General features: G+C 45.3%; 1 protein-coding gene across 1 annotated transcript; it reads left to right on the forward strand.

The window, feature by feature from the left end:
- Positions 1 to 17,508: 17,508 nt before the first annotated feature.
- LOC144670390 (histone H1-like) lies at positions 17,509 to 18,177 on the forward strand. Its single transcript, XM_078532872.1, has one exon. The coding sequence runs from the start codon at positions 17,509 to 17,511 to the stop codon at positions 18,175 to 18,177; it is 669 nt and encodes a 222-aa protein (XP_078388998.1).
- Positions 18,178 to 21,738: the final 3,561 nt, after the last annotated feature.

Here is a 21,738-nt window from a genome sequence, read left to right on the forward strand (position 1 = left end):
GTGATGTGAGATAGACTCAAAGTTTCATTTAAAATTTAATATTTTTTTCACCCAGAGGGTGGTTGGAGTCTGGAACAAACTTCCTCAAAGGGTGGTGGAGGCAGGTTTGCTTAAGATATTCAAAAGGGAATTGAATTGCTACCTGAAAGGAAAGAATGTGCAAGGTTATGGGGACAAGGGAGGAGAATGACAATAGGTAGAAAGCTCTTTCAGAGAGCCAATGCAGACTTGATAAGCCGAATGGCCTCCTTCGATGCAGTGATACTGTGGAGAGAGACTGCAGAATGTTGCAGTACAGAGGGATCAAGATCTCCTTGTACATGAATCACAAGAAGTTAATGTGCAGCTGCAGCGAGTAATTAGGAAGGGAAATGGAATGTTGGCCTTTATTCCGGTGGGGCGGGGGGGGAGAGAATAAAAGTAGGAAAGTCTTGCTACAGCGACATAGCATTGGTGAGACTACACCGAGAGTCCTGTGTTATGTTGGAGTCTCCTTATTTAAAGGGGGATATAATTGCATAGGGGGCAATTCACAGAGGTGCTAGACTGACTCCTGAGATGAAGGAGTTGTCGTTTGAGGAATGTTTAAGCAGGTTGGGCTGATCCATATAGGAGATTCAAAGAATGAAAGGTGATCTCATTGAAACACATAAGATTCTGAGGGGGTTTAACAGGGTAGATGTTGAGAGGAATGTTTCCATTTGTGGGGAATATAGAACCAGGGGATACAGTTTAAAAATAAACATCTCCAATTTAAGAAGAAGGGGAGAAGGAATTTCTTCTCTCAGAGTGTCCTTAATCTTTGTAATTCTCCACCTCAGAGAGCAGTGGAGGCTGGCTCATTGCATATATTCACGCTGAGGTAGACAGATTTTTCATCGGCAGAAGAGTCGAGGGTTATAGGGCAGGTGGGAAAATGGGTTTGAGGCCACAATCAGATCAGCCATGGTCTTATTAAATGGCGAAGCTGGCCCAATGGGCTGAATGGCCTCCTCCTGCTTCTCTTTCTTATATTTTTAATTTGTCAGTGTGGAATTGAATCTCTGTCTGTCAGTCTCTTTTACTGTATTTCAGTGTGGAATTAATTCAGTCTTATCTGCATGTGAGTGTGGAATTGATTCTCTGTCCATCACTCACTGAATGCGAGTGTGTAATTTAAATCTCTGTCAGTCTCTGTTACGGTTATGAGAGTGGAATTAACTCTCGAACACTGTCCTGCTGAGTTTTTCCAGGTAATTTTGTTATGGATTTCCAGCATCCGCAGTGGTTTTTTGTTTTTATTTCGAACACTGTATATGAGTGTGGAATTCACTCTTTGTCAGCCTCTTGCTGTATGAAAATATGGAATTAACTCCTTATGTCAGTCTTTGTTACTGTATGTGAGTGTGGAATTAACTCTCTATCGGTCAGTCTCGGTTACTGTGAATGTGGAATTCTCTTTCCCAGTCTCTGTTGTGACATCTGAGAGTGGAATTTAGGACCTGTCAATTTCCATTAATATTTCAGTGAGGAATTAACTTACAACAACAGAGACTGAGTGAAAGTGAGAGAGTTAGTTCCACACTCACATATTAGTCTGCCTGTGTGACTGTGTGTGAGTGAGGAATAAACAAACAATCTGTCAGCCTCTGTTACTGAGTGTGTGGAATTAACTCTCTATCAGTCAGTCTCTGTTATTGTGAGTGTGAATTCACAGAATCACAGAATTGTTACGCTATAGAAGGAGGCCATTTGGCCCATCGTGTCTGCACCAGCTCTCTGAGCATTTTAACTTAGTGCCAATCTCCTGCCTTTTCCCCTTAACCCTGCACATTGTTTCTATTCAAATAATCGTCCAATGCCCTCTTGAATGACTTAGTTGAACCTGCCCCCACCACACTTCCAGGCAGTGCATTCCAAAACCTAACTACTCGTTGTGTGAAAAAGTTTATTCTCACATCACATTTGCTTCTTTTGCAAAACACTTTAAAACTATGCCCTCTGGTTCTCGATCCGTTTACAAGCGGGAAGTTTCCCTCTATCTACTCGATCCACACACCTCATGATTTTGAAAACTTCTATCAAATCTCCTCTTAGCTTTCACCTCTCCAAGGAAATCAGTACCAACTTCTCCAATCTTTTCTCATAGCTGAAGTGTCTCATCCCTGGAATCATTCTCATAAACCTTTTCTGCACTCTCTGCAATGCATTCAGATCCTTCCTATTGTGTTAAGCTTAACTTTCAATCTCTGTCCATATGCAAGCGCAGATTTAGCTTTCTATCCAATCATGTCGGTTACTGTACGTGAGTGTGAAATTAACTCTGTATGATAATCTGTTACTGTAGGTGAATATAGAATTAACTCTGTCAGTTTCTGTCACTGTATCAGAACGTGGAATTAATTCTGTATCTGTCAGTCTCGGTTACTGTATCGGGCCATGGAAAGAACTCCTTTCAGGCTCTGCTACTTCAAGAAAGTTAATTCCACACTCATCATCTGCCAATCTGTGTTACTGAATATGAGTGAGATATTAACTCTCAGTCTCTTTTATGTGAGTGAAGAATTAAATCTCCATCATTAAGTCTCTGGCATTGTTTGTGGGTGTGGAATTCATACCTTACATATCAACCTCTTTGCTGTACAAGAATGCAGAATTAATTCTGTACCTGTCAGTATCAATTATGCTATGAGTGTGGTATTCACTCTCTGCTAGTCTCAGTTACTGTGAGTAAGTGTGAAATTAAATTTCTGACAGTCTTGGTTGCTGTGCGTGATTGTGGAATTGACTTCCTGTCAATGTCTGTTACTGGATCTAAGTGTGAAATTAACTCTCTGTTAGAGTCTGTTACTGTAAGTGAATTTGAATAAAAAGTCTAATAATTTGCATTACTGAATGTATGTGGAATTAATTTTCTGTCCGTCTCTGTTACTGAGTGTGGCAGAGCAGACAGGAAGACTTTTTATCCCATTGGTGGAAAGGTGGAGGGACAATGGGCACAGATTTAAGGTAACTGGCAAAATAAGCAGTGGGAACATGAGGAAAAACCTTGTCATGCAGTGACCGGATAGGAGAAGTGCCTGAGAATGTAGTAGAGGCAGGTTCAATCAAGGAATTCAAGAGAGAATTGGATTATTATCCAAAAAGGAAAAATGTGCAGGGCTATGTGGAAAAGTCGGTGAAGTGGCAAGAGGTGATTTGCTCCTTCAAAAGGCCAGCATAGACATAATGGGCAGAATGGCCTCCGTCTGTGTTGTAATAATTCTATGATTCGATGAATTAACTCTCTGTCAATCTGTCTTACAATATATGAGTGTGGGTGGAATTAACACCATCTGTCAATGTCTGCTGTTACATATAAATGTGAAATATACTTCCTGTTAGTCTCTGTTACTGTACAGGAAACAGTAAATTACCTTTTAGCAGAAATGCTTGGGCCCTACTGTTCTCAAAAGTGCTCGCGGTTAAACCCACCACCTTCTCCTCTCTCTATTCTCCAGTTCTAAGTCAGTCAACAAGAACATACCTTCAAAGTAAGCGAGGAACGACTTCCACGTCCAACATCCATTCTGATTCAAAAGTGTTCGTCATTTGTCAGTTTGATTCTCTGACCTTGGTTTTGTGAACAACACCTGCGATAATTCACTGACAACATCATGTCGATAGTGGCAATCTGAAATAAAGAGAGAAAATCCTGGAAATACACAGCACATCAGACTGCATCTGCGGAGAAAGAAAAAATCACATTTTGGGTCAGTGAAAATCAACCTGCAATAAAACACTTACTAACATCTGCCCATGGTGACTGCAGTTCCCACAATTCCCTGCATCCCAGAAACGGCTCTATCAAATGCACTGGCTTCCCCGGCATTACGAGTTTGCTTGCTCCTCAGGGCCGGCCCCGGATCATTCTGAGGTCGAACTTATCGGCCCATTTCACCAATATGCTTATGACCTCTTGAAGTTTAATACTATCCTCCTCACAATTCACAATACCTCCAAGTTTCATGTCATCTGCAACTTTTGAAATGGTGCCCCATACACCAAGGAGTAGGTCAACAATATATATCAGGAAGAGCAGGGTCCTCAAACCGACCCCTGCGGAACTCCGCTATAAACTTTCCTCCAGTCTGAAAAACAACCATTCACCACTACCCTCTGTTTCCTGTCACTCAGCCAATCCCATATCCATGTTGCTCTGTCCCTTTTATTCCATGAGCTGTAACTTTGTTGACAAGTCTGTTGTGTGAGACTTTATCAAATGCCTTTTGGAAATCCATGTAAACCACATGAACAGCATCACCCTCCCCAACCCTCTCTGTTACCGCATCAAAGACTCGGTGCAAACGGGAGAAGAAACCGGGAAGCGGCGCCTGGGATGGTGCACATCGGCTTCATGGTGCAGTCGCCCGGGTCCCTCGCCGCTCGTCCGCCGGACCCGGAGGCTCTGATTCGGACTCTGAGAATCGGTGCTACTGAGACTGCCCTCGACCACGCTCAGCTTTCGAGAACTGTACCGCGCATGCTCGGCATAAACAGGATTTCCGGTGGACATAGGTGCGCCTGCGCAGTGCGGCCCTTCTGCTCGAGATAGGCCGTTTTATATCCCCCAGAGCACTCTGGGAAGTGTTTATCGCCATTTCATTCTAAACAGCGACACGGGAGGAAACGTTCGTGTTAATCGTTTCTGTGCCAGCTCTACAGCAACAAATCAGTCCCACTCCCCTTCTCCTTTACAATAGCCTTAAAATATTTTCCCTTCGGTATTTACTCGCTTCACTTTTGAAAGTTTATTTTGATTAGGCTTTCACCACCAATTACGGCAGAGGGTTTAAGACCGCAACAGCTCTCTGCCTTGCAAAGAAATGACAAGGGGTGATCCATTAAATGTGAAAGATGGTGGGGAGGATGGTGAGGACAAGGGAAGCCTATCGGTGTACGGGGAGCGAGGGAAGTGATGAGAGCCGAGTTCGCGAAATGGAACAGAAATGCTTGCGGGCCCTGTCAATCACAGAGAGGAGAGATAACCAGTTGAGAAAAAAGGAAGGTAAATTAGCAGTGTTGGTATGGAATATTACCTGTCCTAACTAAAATACTCATTCCAGCTGAAACAGTGATTTATGTGTAATTTCTTCAATTTAGCACCCCGCATTCACTGCTCACAATGGTCTATGTTGGGCAGTTTCAGTGATTGCTTTGATGAACATCTGCTCTGTCAGCAAGTACGACTCTGAGTTTCCGATCTCCTGTGATTTTAATTTTCCATCTTGTCCTCACACTGACCTTTCTGTCCTCGGCATCCTGCAGTGTTCTAATGAATCTCAATGTAAGCTCGACGAACCGTGTCTCATCTTTAAATTGAGCACTTTACAACCTTCCAGACTCAACACTGAGTACAACAATTTGAGAATGTAATCTCAATCCCCATTATATATCTTTTCCATTGGATATTTTGGTTGAATTCACATTTTTATCTTGGTTTTGCTTTTGGATGGCAGCTGTTCATCATGCCCTCATTCACACCTCCTTTAGACACATCTTTGGTTTTGTTACTTTAACCTTGCACCATCAACTCTCTTGTCATTCAACCTCTCCTGCCGTCCACCCTGATTTGGAAACCACAAGAGAAAAATGTTATATTAGATTTAGTAATAAGTAACGAGAGATAATTAATTCATATTCTGGCAGTATATGAGCATCTAGTATTGAGTGACCGCAATATGTTGGAGGCAAAGAAAGGTCACAGAAATGTTACAATTTTCACCTTAAGTAAGGTCGGTAAGGGCCGAATGAGCAGGAAGCTGAACACATTAAATTCCGAACAGCTACTAACAGGATAAAGGAAACAATCAGAGGCTCTCAAAGGTGTTTTCTGTATAAATGGTATCTGATGCAAGGCCCAAGGAAGGAAACTTCACTATCCCAGTTTTAAACCAGTAATTAAGCAGGAACGCTGATATCTACCCAAATATTGATTAACTGCCTTTGACATGATGCTGTCTTCATTATGATTATTCTCTCTTCCTCGATGGTACATGTCGCAGTGCAGGAAGCTGTTGTCCAAATTAGCATGGTGAATTACTGCTGCTTGTCATATAGATCGGACAGACTGCATGTAATAAATACCAATTTCACTATATTTTCCCATCTCAGGAATTTCCTATTCAGGTAATGATGGGGTGAGAGTGAACGAGAGAAGAACATTCAGACTGTGCCAGCTCTTTGCGAGAAATGGGCTGGTCTCGGCTGGTGTGTGTTTGTAGCAATTTCAGCTAGTATCCTTGTGTGAATAAAAGCAATTTGAGATATTTGTTGCAGACTGAAGTGTTTACAGGAAGCGAGATGCCAATTATAATACCTACAAATCAGATAAGTTTGTGGGTAGCAGCAAAATGTTTATTTCAGTGAGTATATAAATAGCAGAGGATGGTTTCGATCCATAGACTTCTGGGTTATGGGCCCAGCACGCTTCCGCTGCGCCACTCTGCTGTGTATTGTCACTAGTTGATGAATGTTAGTTTTGTGTATTAGGAAGCTAAATGGTCACTTGTTTAGTGCTTTTGAGCGAGAGGAGATGCGTTGGGTGGATCATCTTGGCTGCACAATTCCACTGCGAAACACCAGAAACAAACAGAAAAACACACACAGAAAGGCAGCAAGAGACTGTTTGGATACACAAGATGACAGAGAAACACGCCTAGAAAATTAGCAAGACACTGAGGTGGAGAAACTAATCATTTCTGTAAAAAGTTCCCAGCTGCACAGAGATGTCCCCTGTTTGTAATAATGTCTCCTGTTGTGTAACTCTGCATCGTGTAATGTAATTGTGCACCCTGTTTTGTAACTGTGCACCCTGTTGTGTAACTGTGCGCCCTGTTTCGTAACTGTGCACCCTGTTGTGTAACTGTGCACCCTGTTGTGTAACTGTGCACCCTGTTTTGTAACTGTGCGCTCTGTTGTGTAACTGTGCACCCTGTTGTGTAACTGTGCACCCTGTTGTGTAACTGTGCACCCTGTTTTGTAACTGTGCGCTCTGTTGTGTAACTGTGCACCCTGTTGTGTAACTGTGCACCCTGTTGTGTAACTGTGCACCCTGTTTTGTAACTGTGCGCTCTGTTGTGTAACTGTGCACCCTGTTGTGTATCTGTGCACCCTATTTTGCAACTGTGCGCTCTGTTGTGTAACTTTGTACCCTGTTGTGTAACTGTGCACCGTGTTGTGTAACTGTGCACTCTGTTGTGTAACTGTGCTCTCTGTTTTGTGCATGTGCACCCTGTTGTATAAAAGTGCTCTCTGTTGTGTAACGGTGTTCTTTGTTGCGGGACTCTGTTCTCTGTTGTTGAACTGTGCTCTATGTTGTTTCACTGTTCCCTCTGTTGTGTAACTGTGCTCAATGTTGTTTAACTGTGCCCTCTGTTGTCTAACTTTGCCTTCTGTTGTATAACTGTGCTCTCTGTTGTATAACTGTGCTCTATGTTGTATAACTGTGCCCTCTGTTGTCTAACTTTGCCTTCTGTTGTATAACTGTGCTCTCTGTTGTTTAACTGTGCTCAATGTTGTATAACTGTGCCTTCTGTTGTCTAACTATGCCTTCTGTTGTATAACTGTGCTCTCTGTTGTATAACTGTGCCCTCTGTTGTGTAGCTGTGCTCTCTTTGTGTAACTGCTCTCGTATAACTGTGCTCTCTGTTGTGTTACTCCGCCCTCTATTGTGTAACTGCGTCCTATGTTGTTTCACTGCGCTCTCTGTTGTGTAATTGTGTTATCTGTCGTGTAAATATGCTCTCTGCTGTGGTACTGTGCTTTCTGTTGTGTAGCTGTGTCATCTGTTTAACTGTGGCCTCTGTCGTCGAACTGTGCCCTTTGTTGTTTAACTGTGCTCTCTGTTGTGAAACTGTGCCCTTTGTTATTTAACTGTGCTCTCTGTTGTGGAACTGTGCCATTTGATGTGTAACTGTATTCACGATTATGTAATTGTATATCTGTTGTATAACTGTGCCCTTTGTTGTCTAACTTGGGTCCCTGTTGTGTAACAATGCTCTCCGTTGTGTGACTGTGCCCTCTGTTGTGTGACTGTGCCCTCTGTTGTGTAAATGTGCTCTGGTTGTGTGACTGTGCCCTCTGTTGTGTGACTCTGCTCTCTATTGTGTAAATATGCTTTCTGCTGTTGGGAGATCTTCACCGTTGTGTAACGCGCTTCCCTGTCATGCAAACGTGTTCCCAGCTGCGTAAAAATGTTCTCTGTTGTTTCAAAGTGCTCCCTGTTCTGCAAAGATGTTCTCTGTTGCTCAGTGAGGGTGTTTTCTATCGGGTAATTATTTTCTTTCAGGGGCCTTAATTTTCCCTGTCATGTTAATTTGTTCCATGTTGTGTTCAGATGTTCCCTCTTCTTGAGTGAAAATCTGGTTAATTCCCAACTGGAAAACAGTCGTCAATTCTCAGCTGTATCTGTTACCTTCTAGTGATGAATGTGATTGTGTGATACATCCTGAGAACTCTGTTATTGGACTTGAGCGAGATTTATTCTGTATGTGTCCATCACAGATAGTGTTTGTGAGTGTAAGATTAATTCTGCAACTCAGTCTCTGGAACAATTTGTGAGAGCAGGGTTCCTTCTTTGTAGGTCAATGCCTGGTACTATATGTGAGGGTGAGGTTAATTCTGTATCAGGCACTGGTACTGAATGTGAATGTGGGAATCATTATGTGTCTTTGAGACCCCATTACTGCCAGGGGAAGTGGGATTATTTGTGTATCAGGCAGTGGTACTGACTGTGAATGTGGGAATCATTCTGTGTCTATTAGACACCATTACTGCCAGGGGAAGTGGGGTTAATTCTGTATCGGAATGTCTCCGTTATTCTTACTATTATTCAGACCTTCGGGTTAGAGGATGATTTGCATCCACTCTCTCTCTCTCTCTCTCTCTCTGAACAGAGTCAGTGTCTGATTGCACGACAGTCCTGCAGCACCCAGCTACTGCAGACCAAGGACTTGGATCATTTTACAACAATTTCCTGCCATCCAGAAACAATCCACTGCTCCATGAATGGGACTGAGTGACAGAGCAGGGAGTTCTGTACAGTTCAAATTACTACTTCCCACACTCGGGATCCACTTATGTTTTTATTTGTTCATGGGATGTAGGAGTTGCTGACAAGGCCAGAATTAGTTGCCGAGACCTTCAGACCAGACCCTGCTTGAGTTGCTGCTTTTAATTTTCTGTTTTTTCGTATTGACTATTAATGGAAACAAATGCGTTGGTCTATCTTGTATTTGCTACATCACCTCTCTTTGAATTATTATAAATACCTTTTTCTTCCTACAGGCAAAAGTTTGATAGCAGCTGAATCGAAATAGTGATTCGGTGACAAAAGGAGAAGTGCAGCCAGCTCCTTCTCACACAGTAAGTACAGTATCACTCACAGAGAGCAGAGACACCAGTTCCACAAGCACCAACAGCACAGTGAGATAAGAGCAAAATAGTGCAGATGCTGGAAATCTGAAAGAAAAATAGAAAATGCTGGAAAAACTCAGCAGGTCTAACCGCATCTATGGAGAGAAAGACAGGGTTAACGTTGAAGAGTCATACAGACATGAAAGGTAAACTCTGTCTTTCTCTCCACAGATGTTGTTAGACCTCCTGAGTTTTCCAGCATTTTCTGTTTTTGTTAGCACTAAGTTAGTCCGGCAGTGAGCCCAAGTCTCAGGAATGTATATTCGTTCAAACGGAGCTGGAGATTGCGTGAACCAGATGGGTTTTTATCAACGTGACTTTCAAGGTTTTTTTGAATTATATGTCACCAGCAGCTGTGGTGGGATTTGATCCCTCGCCTCCATAACATTATCCTGAGGGGGCCCTGATGTTTCTTGACACGGTAGATGTGGAGAGGATGGTTCCTCTTGGAGGAGAATCTAGAACTCGTGATCACTGTTTAAAAACAAGGGGTCGTCCATTTAAGACAGAGATGAGGAGATTTTTTTTACTCGCTGAGGGTCTTGAGTCTTTGGAACTCTCTTCCTCAAAAGAGGGTGGAAGCGGATTCTCTGAATACTTTTAAAGCAGGGGTAGACTCATGAAAGCAAGTGGGTGAGAGGTTATCGTGGGTAGACAGGAATGTAGAGTTGAGGTTACAATCAGATCAACCATGACCTGACTGAATGGTGGAGCAAACTCGAGGGGCCGAGCGGCCTATTCCTGCTCTTTATTCCTTCTGTTCTTATGTTCATTAACCTGAAACTCTAGATTCCCGCTACGCCACCATCTCCACGAATAAAACTGCCACCGAAACCAAGCAGCCGCCGTTTAAAACGTGCCCGTCCTATTTCTCAACTTGTGCCTGCAATAGCTGTTCCTTGTCTGACTCCCCACGTCCCGACTGTCCGGCTCTGTTCCCACTCCTCACTGTCCAATATCAACAAACCTGGGGAGTGGGAACTCAACTAGGAATATTCACAGTTGCTTTGTGGAGAGAAAGCAGCAATGATTTTCAATAACAGCTTCTTGCCATTTTGTCTCCCTCCTCCCAGGAGGCTGCTGTTTGTTCCATTCCCCCAGGACCGGGGTCTCTCCATTGGCGGCTCTTCCTGTCCCAGGTGGAGCTGGGGGAGAGCAGCGCCCATGCGCTCTTCCGCTCCCACCCATTGAGCTCTGGTGGGTCGGAATGACGCAGAATTCTACAACATTCCGTGAAACAATTTTGTTTTGAAGCGTTCTCCGATTCACTTATATCCGCGATCAGCAAAAGATGTGGAGCTCCTGAGAAAGGGAATGATGAAAATTAGGACTCGCCCCCTTAAGAATTTCTGCTTGGGATCTTTCTGTGCAGCCTTTTTGCTGTTCAAGGGCCCGTCATCACAAAGCAATCCTGTAGAATCACTGGAGGAACCCGGGAGTCGGGGTGTTTGCTAGGACCGTGCAGGAGTTAATATCTGTCAGGAACTCTAACAGATTCATTCAATCCGAGTGAAACACTCACTCACTGAGAGTGATACCCAACGGCCCTGAGCTGCAGGGAGTACAATAGGGAACCGAGGGTTAAACATGGGCCACTGTTTCTCACTCACTGACACTGTCATAGGGAAAGAGAGACATAGAGTCATGGAGACATTGCTGCTCAGAAGGAGGCCATATGGCCCATCCAGTCTGACTGTGTGTAGAATAATCCAGTCAGTCCCATTCTCCTGCTCCATCCCTGCAACTTTATTTCCCAATTTCCATTTGAAATCATTGACCATCTCCGTTTCCACAATGCCCAGAGCGATAACGATCCAGGTCATTACCCAGAGTGTAACAAATTTCTTGCACACATCCCCCCTGAACATCTTGTCCTAAATTTTAAATCCGTGCTGCCTAATCCTTCTGCTCTCAGCTAATGGGAACAGCTTTCCTTTGTCTACGTGATCTAAACCTGTTATAATCCTGTACACCTCTCCCAGACCTCCCCTCAATCTCGGTTGTTTCAAGGAGAGCAGCTCCGGATTCCGCAAACAAACCTTGCAGCTGTAATCCCTCATGCCTGGAACTATTCTGGTAAATCTCCTTTGCAGCTTCTCAATGACTCTCACATCCTTCCAAAAACGTGGTGACCAGACATGTAGGCAATATTCTAGTTGCAGCCTAACCAGAGCTTTATAAATGTTAAACAAAACGTTCCTGCTTCTATGCTCAGTACCTCTGTTGATGAAACCAAAGATCCCATCTGCTTTCCTAACCACTCCCTCAAAATCTCCTGTCACCTTCAAAGATATAAAGACTCTTGGTCCCTCTTTCCTTGCACAATTTTTAGAACTGGACCATTATGTTCATACTGCCTCATTTCTGTTAAAATACAGCATTATTCCTGCGTGTGGGATTAATGATGTGTCTCTGCTACAATATCATTAAGATCTGAGACTGCAGCTTCTGCCTCTCCATGAGAATCTTTCTGGATAACACCAGAATTTACAAAGATTTCTGCAACTGATGCATTTTCTGTGTCTCACCGCCCTCACTCACTCTGTCTCTGTCTATCCGTCCACCCCCTCTCTCTTGAACTCCACATGAAGGTGCGATACTGTTGTTTAGTGGCTGAGTGCACACAGTCTATCTTCAAATCACAGAATCACAGCATCACAGTGCAGAAGAGGCCCTTCGGCCCATCGAGTCTGCACCGACACGTGAGAAACACCTGACCTACCTACCTAATGCCATTTACCAGCACTTGGCCCATAGCCTTATATGTTATGACGTGCCAAGTGCTCACCCAGGTAAATTTTAACGGATGTGAGGCAACCCGCCTCCACCACCCTCCCAGGCAGTGCATTGCTGACCATCACGACCCTCTGGGTAAAAAAGTTTTTCCTCACATCCCCACTAAACCTCCTGCCCCTCACCTTGTACTTATGCCCTCTTGTGACTGACCCTTCCTCAAAGGGGAAAAGCTCCTCCCTGTCTATGCCCCTCATAATCTTGTACACCTCGATCAGGTCGCCCCTCAGTCTTCTCAGCTCCAACGAAAACAACCCAAGTCTATCCAACTTCTCTTCGTAACTTAAAAGTTTCATCCCAGGCAACATCATGGTGAATCTCCTCTGCACCCCCTCCAGTGTAATCACATCCTTCCTATAAAGTGGCGACCAGAACTGCACAGTGGCCTCACCAAGGTTCTATGCAACTCCAACATGACCTCCCTAATTTTGTAATTTATGCCTCGATTGATAAAGGCAAGTGTCCCATATGCCTTTTTCACCAACCCACTAACTTGGCCCTCCGCCTTCAGAGATCTATGGACACACACGCCAATGTCCCTTTGTTCCTCAGAACTTCCTACTGCCATGCTACTCATTGAATACTTCCTTGTCAAGTTACTCCATCCAAAGTGTATCACCTCATACTTTTCAGGTTTAAATTCCATCTGCCACTTATCTGCCCATTTGACCATCCCATCTATATCTTCCTGTAGCCCAAGATACTCAACCTCACTGATAACCACCCAGCCAATCGTTGTGTCATCTGCAAACTTAATAATCCTACCCCCGACATAGTCATCTATGTCGTTTATACAAATGACAAGCAATAGGGGGCAGAGCACAGATCGTTGTGGTATGCCACTGGACACTGGCTTCCAGTCACTAAAGGATCCTTCTGTCATCCCCCTCTGCCTCCTTCAACTAAGCCAATTTTGAATCCACCTTATCAAATTACCCTGTATCCCATGTGCCTTTGCCTTCTTTATAAGTCTCCTATGTGGGACCTTGTCAAAGGCTTTGCTGAAATCCATATAAACTACATCAACTGCACTACCCTCATCTACACACCTGGTCACCTCCTCAAAAAATTCAATCAAATTTGTTAGGCATTACCTCCCTCTGACAAAGCCATGCTGACTATCGCTGATCAAAACTTGCCTCAGCAAGTGGAGGTAGATACTCTCCTTCAGAAATTTCTCCAATAGTTTCCCTACCACTGACGCGATACTCACTGGCCTGTAGTTCCCTGGTTTATCTCTACAACCCTTCTTAAATAGCGGAACCACATTAGCTGTTCTCCAGTCCTCTGGCACCTTCCCCGTGGCCAGAGAGGAATTAAAATTTGGGTCCGAGCCATTGTGATCTCCTCCCTTGCCTCCCTAAGCAGTCTGGGACACAAATCATCCAAACCTGGAGATTTGTCCACTTTTAAACCTGCCAACACCACCAATACCTTGTCAATCGCTATATCAATTTGCTTAAGTACCTCGCAGTCTTTCTCCCCGAGTTCAATACATTCATCCTCATTCTCTTGGGTGAAGACGGACGTGAAGTATTCATTCAAAACTGATGTCCTCTGACTCCACCCATGGAATGCCCACTTGATCCCATATACTATTTCCCTGGTTATCCTCTTCCCATTGATATACTGATTGAATATCTTGGGATTTTCCCTTCTTTTACCAGCCAGAGCTCTCTCATATCCCCTCTTTGCTCTCCTAATTGCTTTCTTAAGCTACACACTGCACTGTCTGTACTCCACTAATGCCTCTGCTGATTTGCATTCCTTGTACCTGCTAAAAGCCTCTATTTTCTATCTCATCTTAACCTGAATATCTCTGGTCATCCATCGTTCTCTGGGCTTGTTACTACTTCCTATCACCCTAGAGGGAACATGTTGAACCTGTGCCCACTCCGTTTCCTTTATGAACACCCCCCACTGTTCCTCTGTAGATTCTCCCACAAGTGACTGTTCCCAGTCTATCTTGGCCAGATCTTGCCTTATTTAACTAAAATCCACTCTCCCCCAATCCAAAACATTTTTTTGCAACTTTTCGATTTCTTTGTCCATAACAAACTTAAACTGTACCATGTTGTGGTCGCTATCACTAAAATGCTCGCCCAACACCACCTCAGCCACCTGTTCAGCTTCATTCACCAGAATTAGGTCCAGGAATACACCGTCCTTTATTAGACCCTCTACATATTGACCGAAAACGTTCTCCTGTACACAATTCATGAAATGCACTCCATTCAATTCCTTAACACTCTGTCTATCCCAATTAATGTTGGGAAAGTTGAAATCACCTAATATAATCACCCTATTGTCATTGTTTTTACACACCTCCACAAATTGTGCACATATTTGCTCCTCAATTTCCCGCTGACTATCTGGGGGTCTATAATAAACACCTAATAATGTGGTTGCCCGTTTTTTATTCCTAAGCTCTACCCACAAAGTTTCATTCGATGACCCCTCCAATGATCAAAAATAAATTTGCCTGTGAACAAGATAATAATTTAAACCAGTCACGGGTTAATCCAGGCACAGCTGTGATTGGCTGCAGCCTCCTGAATCTGGGGAACAGACACTGTGAGCAGCTCCGGCCTCAGAGGGTTTAACAGTTACTGAGCTGGGAAACTACAACTAATTCCCGAGAATCCACAGCACAGGCCGAGAGGAGAGGAAAGCCTGTCCTGGGAGCGGTAAATCTGAGAACATGTTTGTCCTGTCAAAGTGTAGATGTGAACAAAAATAAAAATACCTGGAAAAACTCAGCAGGTCTGGCAGCATCTGCAGAGACGAACACAGTTAACGTTTCGAGTCCGTATGACTCTTCAACTAAGAACTAAGTAAAAACAGAAAAGAGGTGAAATATAAGCTGGTTTAAGGGAGAGGGGGTGTGGGGCAGGTAGAGCTGGATAGAGGGCCATTGATAGGTGGAGATAGCCAAAAAATGTCATAGACAAAAGGACAAAGAGGTGTTGAAGGTGGTGATATTATCTAAGGAATGTGCTAATTAAGGGTAGAAAGCAGGACAAGCAAGGTACAGATAGCCCTCGTGCGGGTGGGGTGAAGGTAAGGGATTGAAATAGGTTAAAAGGTAGAGATAAAACAATGGACGGAAATACATTTAAAAATAATGGAAATAGGTGGGAAAAGCAAAATCTATATAAATTATTGGGGAATAAAAACGGGGATCGGAAAGGGGTTGGGGACGGAGGAGAGAGTTCATGATCTAAAATTGATGAACTCAATATTCATTCCAGAAGGCTGTTAAGTGCCCAGTCGGGAGATGAGGTGATATTCCTCCAGTTTGCGTTGAGTTTCACTGGAACAATGCAGCAGGCCAAGGACGGACATGTGGGCATGAGAGCAGGGTGGAGTGTTGAAATGGCAAGCGACAGGGAGGTCTGGCTCATGCTTGCGGACAGACCGAAGGTATTCTGCAAAGTGGTCACCCAGTCTGCGTTTGGTCTCTCCAATGTAGAGGAAACCGCATAGGGAGCAACGAATGCAGTAAACTAAATTGAGGGAAGTGCAAGGGAAAAGCTGCTTCATTTGAAAGGAATGTTTGGGCTATTGGATGGTGAGGAGAGTGTAAGTAAAGGCGAACGTGTTGCACCTTCTGCGGTTGCATGGGAAGGCGCCGTGGGAGGGGGTTGATGGAGGAGTGGACCAGGAGGGAACGATCCCTGTGGAATTCCACCAGGGGGGGTGCGAATGAAAGATGTGTTTGGTGGTGGCAACATGCTGGAGTTGGCGAAAATGGCGGAGGATGATCCTTTGAATGCGGAGGCTGGGGGGGGTAATAAGTGAGGACAAGTGGGACCCTATCATGGTTCTGGGAGGGAGAGGAAGGTGTGAGGGTGGATGCGCGGGAGATGGGCCGGACACGGTTGAGGGCCCTGTCAACCACCGTGGGTGGAAAACCTCGGTTAAAGAAGAAGGAAGTCATGTCAGAGGAACTGTTTTTTAAAGTGGCATCAGAACAGATGAGACGGAGGTGAAGGAACTGAGAGAATAGGATGGAGTCTTTACAGGAAGCGGGGTGTGAGGAGCTGTAGTCGAGGTAGCTGTGGGAGTCGATAGGCTTGTAATGAATATTGGTGGACAATCTATCACCAGAAATTGAGACAGAGAGGTCAAGGAAGGGAAGGGAAGTGTCAGAGATGGACCATGAATGGAAAATGATGGAGGGGTGGAAATTGAAAGCAAAATTAATAAATTTTTCCAAGTCCAGAGGAGAGCATGAAGCAGCAACGAAGCAATCATCGATGTACCAGAGAAAGAGTTGTGGGAGAGGGCCGGAGTAGGACTGGAACAAGGAATGTTCCACATACCCATAAAGAGGCAGGCATAGCTGGGGCCCATGCGGGTACCCATAGCCACACCTTTTATGAGGAGGAAGTGAGAGGAGTTTAAGGAGAAATTGTTCAGTGTGAGAACAAGTTCAGCCAGACAGAGGAGAGTAGTGGTGGATGGGGATTGTTCGAGCCTCTGTTCGAGGAAGAAGCAGAGAGCCATCAGACCATCCTGGTCGGGGATGGAGGTGCAGAGGGATTGGGCGTCCATGGTGAAGAGGAGGCGGTTGGGGTCAGGGAACTGGAAATTGTTGATATGATGTAGGCTGTCAGAGGAATCACGGATGCAGGTGAGAAGTGACTGGACAAGGGGAGAGAAAATGGAGTCAAGATAGCAAGAAATGAGTTCCGTGGGGCAGGAACAGGCTGACGGTGACATTGTATCAGCGAGAGTGTGTTAAAGGGGCGGGCGGGTTAGACTAATGTCACTGTGTTTGTGTGTCCGGCCTCAGCGCCAGATTTCCGAGTCATTCTTGTATAAAATCACAACATTTCCCTGTCATAAGATCGCGATGCTCCCCTGCTCAGCCCTGAAGAGAGAATTTAAGGGAAATATTTCGTTAATTTCAAGATTTCAGTGGAAACACAGAGAAGAAGTCAGCACTCGGCTGAGAGGGCGCGATCAAAGCAGCAAAGAAACGGGTTTAAATCGAAATTGCTGCCTTTAATTCAGATGGAACTTTCTCGACAACAAAGATTCGGATTTTGTTAACAGAAGGAAGCGAGTGTGGGAATCTGAAATGTCCAATTTGAAGTGGAATTGGGGAGTTTATGAGGAGAGAGAAACACAGAGAGGCTGGAGGAGCCGGGAGCTGACAGCAGGTTGTCTCTGCCCCGTCCGCTCTCTGTCTTTAAGTTGCTCTGAGCCGCCACCACTGCTTTCATTTCTGATCCAGTTCTGACTGTCAGAGAGATTTTACACACAGTCTCGGATATGACTGATACTGCAGCCGCCGAAACGGCTCCTCCAGCCGCTGCCGCTCAAGTCAAATCTCCCAAGAAGAAGAAGGCGGCTTCCCGATCGAAGGCAGCCGGTCCCAAGTTAGGCGAACAGATCCTCAAGATTGTGGCGGGTTGCAGCGATCGCAAGGGGATGTCCCTGGCCGCGATAAAGAAAGCTTTGTCTGGCAGCGGTGTCGATGTGGGGAAGCTCGGCTCCCAGATCAGGCTCAGTATCAGGAGGAAGGTGGAGAGCGGCTCCCTGGTGCAGGTAAAGGGACAGGGCGCCTCCGGCTCCTTCAAAATCCCTAAGAAGGAATCCCAGGGGAAAGTGGGAAAGAAGGAGAAGAAACCAACAGCCAAGAAATCTTTAGTGAAGAAACCAGCGGCCAAGAAGGTGAAAACAAAGAAACCAGCAGCTAAGAAATCTCCAGCCAGGAAAGTAGCAGCCAAGAAATCCCCAGCGAAGAAAGCAACAGTCAAGAAAACAAGCAGCAAGAAGGCGGCAACTCCAAAAAAGGCGGTGAAGAAAGCAGCGCTGAAGAAAAAATCTCCCCCCAAGAAGCTCACGGGCGGAAAGGCTTTAAAAAAAGTGGATAAATCGAAGGCCAAGCCCAAAGTGAAAGCAGCAAAGGCTAAGAAAGCAGCGCCAGGAAAGAAATGAAACCAGCCGAGCAAATTGTAAACCTCTGAACACAAAGGCTCTTCTCAGAGCCGCCCACGTCTCTCAGGAAAGAGCTGATCCCCGAATCAAATGTCCCTGTCCCGGCGCTGGGAGCAGGTTTCACACTGGAATGATTTATATTAAATTGAAAATTCCCGGTATCTCACTGACATGCACTATACCCAGCCCCTCCCCCAATCTGCAATAAAACAGAGCGGTGTCCGTGCCCCATTGTAACTGGGGATTTGTTCAGCTGCTCTGTCAGTTTCTGCTCGTTCCCTTTTCACAGATTCAGGGTGAGTGTGTGTAAGACAGTTACCCGGGCGCAGAAACCCCGCGTTACAACTCAAAGCCCAACACATGAGTTTGTCTAGTTCAGCTGGAGTGAGGTGTCGGTAAACTGCTCAACCCTCCTGGAGGGGAGGTGTGTGGGGATAGAACAGAAGCTGGGAGTGAAGCGGAAACAGACGGATTTAACAGGGTATGTACTTGGGCGGGAGTAGTACTGAATTTTCTTTGTAAAGCACTTTATTTAAAAGCTGCGGGTTTCTAGAACCTTTGAACATGAAGCTCCAATCTATAAGTTTTGTGCAGAGCGCTGTGTTAACTTCCATTGTCGATAATCGAAAAAGAAACGTCGGTTCGAGCAGGCAGGGGGCGGAGCTGGATTATCAAAGACACCCCTCTGTTCTGTCTGTCACTCAGTCTCCTCACTGCCCCTCCTCTCTCACTGCTCCTTTCTCAGTTAGGTCGGGGCGGGCTATATAAAAGAGGAGCGTGAAGCCGTTCGTCTCTCATACTGCAGCGATCTCAGTGAAGAATCATCATGTCTGGCAGAGGGAAAGGAGGCAAAGGACTGGGTAAAGGCGGAGCAAAGCGGCACCGCAAAGTGCTTCGTGATAATATCCAGGGCATCACCAAACCAGCAATCCGCCGCCTGGCTCGCCGTGGCGGTGTCAAGCGGATCTCGGGTTTGATCTATGAGGAGACTCGCGGGGTGCTGAAGGTTTTCCTGGAGAATGTGATCAGGGATGCGGTCACCTACACTGAACACGCCAAGCGCAAGACGGTCACTGCCATGGATGTGGTGTACGCTCTGAAACGCCAGGGCCGCACTCTCTATGGATTCGGCGGCTAAACAATTCGACCCTTTCTACCAAACACACAACAAAGGCTCTTTTAAGAGCCACCCACCGCCTCACAGAGAGAGCAGAGACTCGGGAGCTGGGATGGGCTGTGATCGGGAATGTTAGTGCCTGGTTTGTTCTGGCGGGGAATGTACTGAGAATCTCAGTTTGCTCGTTGTTTATTTACCCGGATGGCACATTCTGCACTGACACTGAAAAGTCTCTCCACTGCTTCATATTGTCGAAAGGTTTTGTTCTAGATGAATAATGGGTCGGATAGTAATGACAGGATCCGGCGGTTCCTCTGATATCAGCCGTTCAATCCGTGAGTGGAGTTGAGGTTACAATCAGATCAGCCACGATCTCTCTGAATGGCGGAACAGGCTCGATGGGCTGAGCGGCCTCCTCCTGCTCCTAATCCCAATATTCGCACGGATGTCCGTCAAGACTCAGACCGGGAACAGGGGGAGCTTCGAGCCGCTCCCGTTCCCGCTCTTTATCGGAATGAACAGCCCAGAATGAGGGCAATGGGAAGGGGTCTGATGCCCCCAGCACCGTTTCTATTTTATTACCCATTCCAGCCCTCTAAGCGAGCGGATATTTTAAAGGTTGGTTGTGCTGTATGGAGCAATACTCAATTATTATTATATTAATAATTCAGTTATTGCCTGGGAAATTCAGCACTGACTTTACACAGTTCAAACAACAGACTGGTGTTTCTATCCAAAAATGAGCAGATTCACCAGGATGATGCGGGGTTACAAATTGCCGGGACAGGTTACATGAACTGGAATTTCATTGGGGTTAGGAAATAGTGAGAGAGTGTGAAAAATGGTATTTATAATTTTCATAAAAGGGAAGAACGAAGTCTATTGTCGAGACGGGAAACGGCTGCAAAAAAAGGCGGAAGTTTTAAATGGACAATTAAAAACAACTCGACCAATGAGGACCGGAGTTGCCAGGGATTAATTCATTGCTTCGATTTTGGACTCAACTGCCTGGGCGTAAGGCTGCAGCCAATTACTGTTCGGGGCGGTTCCTCACAGAGTCTAAAAAGGCGGATTGTCGAGCAGATTGTATTAATAGTCCTTGTAACTCTGACTGGTGAATCTGTTCAGAAAATGGTCAGGAGAAACTCTAATTCCTCAACTTTCCCCGCTTTTTGCCGCCCTTTGCTACCGGCTTCTTTAAGGCTTTCTTGGCTCCCTTCTTGGGAGCTGGTTTCTTCTCATCAACCATCTTCAGTTTCAGACACAGAAATAAACCAAACCCCTTCCGAGCGCCGATTAAATAGAGAGTCTCCCAGTTCTATGCTAATGAAGGATTGGGAAAAGATGACTCTGAATGGACAGTTTAAAGGCTAAACCAGCCTCTAAATATATAATTTCAGGATTGGATATGGAACCAGGCCAATCAGATTGTGATTTCTCGCCCTCACTCCTCCTCCCACCCCGTCATCAGCCCATTTACTTTAGTCAGGAAATACATTTTACAAAGACTCTCTCCAGCCACAGTTCCTCAGTGTTTTACTATACATCGGGGAATGTCGCCTGATTGTTTTGCGAGGGTCCGTTCTCCACAGAGAGAGACTATACGGGAAAGCGGGATTCCATCTGTAACAGAGAGCCCCTGATAAGGTGTGCGAGTGTGGGATTTACTCACTCTGATACTGTGAATGAGTTTGGGATTCATTCACTGTTTGTAAGGCCGTGCTACAGTGAGAGAGTCTGGGATTCATTCTGTGCTTGTCAGGCTCTGGGACTGAAAGTGATTGTTGATGTTGTTCTGTGTCTGACTGTGATAGTGTTTGAGACTCATTGTGCATCTGTCAGTTAGCTGTGCATGTGAGTGAGTGAGGGTTTCATTCTCTCCCTCTGACGGACGCCAAGTCCGGAGAGGAGAGGCGGACCCTCAGGGCCTCCAGGCGGTGGAGTTCAAAGTAACATCACGATTCAAAATATGACGCAGTAAGTAGGTCAGGTAAGTACTTCTACTTATTCTATTAATTAAACTGCTGCAGTCCATCAGTTTAAACAAAATAATGTGAGGACTTTGGACTGTAGTAGGAGTGGAATAAGGACCCTAGTGTATTTAGTATTCTTTAAAAGGGAGTAACTAACAAGCTTAAATTAAAGGGAACAGAAGGCAGCAGAGCTCACACCCGCGATATGCTCCTCCTGTGCTATGTGGGAATTCATGGACACTTCCAGTGACCCTGTGAGCATGTGTGCAGGAAGTGCGTCCAGCTGCAGCTACTGGCTAACTGCATTTCGGAGCTGGAGCTGCGGGTGGATTCACTTTCGAGCATCTGTGATGCTATCGGGGACAGCACATTCAGTGAGGCGGTCACACTGCAGGTAAAGACTGAACAGGCAGAAAGGGAATGGGTGACCACCAGGCAGAGTAGAGGGAGGCAAGTAGTACAGGAGTCCCC

The sequence above is a fragment of the Cetorhinus maximus genome, chromosome 31 (genome assembly GCF_964194155.1).
Source record: "Cetorhinus maximus chromosome 31, sCetMax3.hap1.1, whole genome shotgun sequence".
Taxonomy (NCBI): Eukaryota; Metazoa; Chordata; class Chondrichthyes; order Lamniformes; family Cetorhinidae; genus Cetorhinus; species Cetorhinus maximus.

Coding starts and splice junctions, on each gene's coding strand:
- LOC144670390 (XM_078532872.1), top strand. CDS start 17,509: ATGACTGATACTGCAGCCGCCGAAACGGCTCCTCCAGCCGCTGCCGCT.